Below are 3,432 nucleotides of genomic sequence, written 5' to 3'. Positions count from 1 at the left end.
GATTGATTGAGGAAAATTTCCTTATTTGCAAGTAATTTTGGTGGTGATTAGAAGTCACCTTTATCCTTCCCCCACAAGGATAAACCTACAAATAAAAAAAATTTCCTCAATCAATCATCGGGTTTGAGTTGGATATAGTTCAGGCTTACATATTATTTTAACATATTTCATACTTGTTTAAGTTTGATCTGAAATATGAGTTGAAAAATTTAGAAAATAATTTTAACCCAAATCCATTTTAGATCTGCCCATATTATTTTTAAATTATTTTAATTTAATATTTAATAATTTTATTTTTATTTATTGAAATTTTTATATAGTCATTATTTTAATGTTTTCATTACAGTAATATTATATATTTAGTATAGATTTATTTTTTAATTTGTTATAAATTACATAATATATAAAAATAACATAATATAAAATTTTATAAACTTAAAAGCGGGTCGATCAGTTAGACTCGAACCCGATCTATTTTTAAACGAGTCTAATTTTTTTACCTGAACTTATTTTTCGAATATAATATTTTTACCCAAATTATCAAAAATTTCGGATATCCTTGGGATAAATAGTTGTAGTTAATAGTGAAGATGAATTTTCATATCCGGATGATTTGCAAAAGACAAATAGTAACGTTTTATTTAGTATTATTGAAGGAAACAACTGCACATTTTACTTATTTGCTCAAAGATAAAAGGTAAAACTGCAGATTTTATTAAGCTTAAACTGCTAGATGGATGTCACAGTGAATCCACCATACTTTGATTGTTGGATGTGTTGAGGCTTAAACAAATGGGAAACCTGCAACAATTAAACAAACAATAGCTTCATCAGAATGAAACCATTATATGTCTAAAGTAAAGGTAACGAAAACTGCAGCATGCAAAATTGAACGTACCTCCGCACTTGTGACCGACCGGACGAACAGCAATGTTGCAGCGTTTTGGAATGGTAACGGCAACTTCTGGCCTCACCCCGGCATCGTATGCGGTACGAGTTTGCAGAATAGCGCAGAGGCAGCCTGGATTGCTGAGCTTTTTCTCTATTATAGCACAGCAACGCTCAGAAACCGGAGCTCTCCAGTATTTTGCAGCGTATGTACATGGAGACAGCTTCTGAGCTTCCTTCTCGATGTCATGTTTCCCACAGGGACCATAGTAATCATGAGTTGCTTCCACTCCGTTTAGCCCTGCAATGCTCATACTCACAACAAACACCACAACCCACATGTACTTCACTTGAGTTTCCATTTCTTGAATGCAATAATCAGCTATACTTGTCTACAATTTGAACTCAAAGGAAGACACTTCTCAACAATTTATACCCAAACAAGTAGATGAATTCCACATATTACAATGGACATGGAACTAGAGAAAAAGTCATGTCAGCTGCTATACCTATTATTTAAGAACATCGTTTTCGAGTTACCAGACCATTAAGTCATCAATTACACCTTGTTTCTGTGTATTAGATCTTTCTCAAACAACCATATATATGAAACAGATCCACAGTTTAAGCATTAGCTTATAAAAACCGAGTCTATCATTTGCCCACATTGACTTTTTTCGATTTTACCCCACACCATCTTTGTGGGCTGATGGGGTTCTGGTTTTCGGGTAGGTAATATATATACTATATAAATTTAACTTGGATTAAGATAATCATAGCATTCAAATAAAATTAATAAACTTTATTAGTATTTTAACTCTAAAATTAATCTATTTTATAAAATTCTAAAATCCTTCAACCTATAATCTTAAACCAATTTAGACCCTAAATCTTAATTAAAACCTTTTTCCAAATTCTAAATTCTAACCCATTATACTTAATTGAACAAACAAAATCGTAAGCCTTGCTTTACTATTGTTATTTATTAATTTTATTTAATTTTAACATTAAATTTATTTAATTAATCAACACTAATTAGGGTTAAAATACTATTAAAGAGATATGATTAGTGTTAGAAAGGGTATAATATTAATTAGAAATATTTTAAAACAATACCAAGCAGTACATTTTTATCGAATATTTTTTGAGAAATTTTTTATCGTATTAAATACACTTTTTAGTATCATGTTAATATAATTTAAACACTCTCTCTATATAATTATTTAATCCTTTACAAGTTATTTTAAAGTTTCAAACATTATCCCATGGGTTATTTAAAGAGTTCAATTGACCATGAAGATGAAGTTGGGGTTGTTTTAAATTAATTGGACTAAAAATTTGTTGGGTACCAATCTAGAGAGAGGGATTAGATTGAATTTTTGTATTTTGAGGTTAAAATTCTTGGTCCAAATAAGAGAGAATGTCAACTGTGAACCAGTGACGTATCGAGGAGGCTGGAATGGCTTTTCATGTGTTGGAGGGGTGAAAACGTAATTAAGCTGTCAAAAGTGCTTTTAGGAGAGAAAAGCTAAAAAGTAATAGCCGAATTAGCCGCTTAAGTATTAGTATTTGTTAGATTAGTACTAATACATAGTGAAATGAGTAATTCTTCTCTTAACAAGTGAACAAATCTAGAACTCGTTAAAATATCAATAAACTCATAACACACGACTAATCTTAGGTCCAATTGAGTTCCGCGATAGATTAACAATTTAGCCAATATACTTTGGGTTACTGGTAAGTGCTCTAGAAAGACTACCTAATGTTTTTCATAGAAGGTAGCTAATCCTTCACACTTATGTAGGTGATTCCATCAAGTCTATCTCAATATAGACCACCCGAATCAGGACTATGAAATCATTAAGAGCATCTATTAAGCTCATCTTCTCAAATTCAAATTCGATGAATTTATCAAGTCCGTCTCAATAGGACCACCCAAACTCTGGAATATGATTTCATTAAGACTAATAAACTCAACCTCACATGTCGGTGAATTCATCAAGTCCGTCACAATAGGACCACCCAAATCCAGGGGTAAGAATTGGTTAAGAGTGAGAACTCAACCTTATGTATGTACATCGTTCACCGCAGGGATAAGTAGCATGTACATTATGAGTCTTTCCATGGTTTTGTTTGGCTACATTGAACTTAGAGAATTAAGTTGGGTATCCACCATGAATTCCTCAACCACTGGGCTTTAAGACCTATCGCCCTTGAAGAATCAAGAACATTTTCCTACTTAACCCTTTGGTTAGTGGATCAGCTAGGTTCCTTTCAAACCTCATGTACTCTAAAGCAAGTACTCCATTCTCCCATAAAGAAATCTCTCTCTTGCTTGACTCATTCAAGAGTTATGAACTCTAATTCTATCATGGAGCGAGTAATACACGTCTTTTTAGCAAACTTCCAAGATATAGTTACTCCATCCAAAGTAAAGACATACCCACTTATAAAACTAACTTTATCGGTTACCCAGTTTGCATCACAACATCCCTCTAAGGCTGTAGGGTATCTGAAAAATTGTAAATTCTAACTTCTAAATTA

At 32.2% G+C, this 3,432-nt stretch overlaps 1 protein-coding gene across 1 annotated transcript; it reads right to left on the bottom strand.

The window, feature by feature from the left end:
• Positions 1-784: 784 nt before the first annotated feature.
• On the bottom strand, positions 785-1,250 carry LOC108452731 (uncharacterized). The gene is made up of 2 exons (XM_017750529.2): positions 899-1,250; positions 785-801 (listed from the first exon to the last, which is right to left on the bottom strand). The coding sequence occupies exons 1-2, from the start codon at positions 1,248-1,250 to the stop codon at positions 785-787; spliced, it is 369 nt and encodes a 122-aa protein (XP_017606018.1).
• Positions 1,251-3,432: the final 2,182 nt, after the last annotated feature.

This window comes from Gossypium arboreum, chromosome 10, assembly GCF_025698485.1.
Source record: "Gossypium arboreum isolate Shixiya-1 chromosome 10, ASM2569848v2, whole genome shotgun sequence".
NCBI classification, from domain to species: domain Eukaryota; kingdom Viridiplantae; phylum Streptophyta; class Magnoliopsida; order Malvales; family Malvaceae; genus Gossypium; species Gossypium arboreum.
Note: the sequence above shows the minus strand (reverse complement) of the source record. Positions and strands in the feature narration are given on the sequence as shown.

Coding starts and splice junctions, on each gene's coding strand:
- LOC108452731 (XM_017750529.2), bottom strand. CDS start 1,250: ATGGAAACTCAAGTGAAGTACATGTGGGTTGTGGTGTTTGTTGTGAGT.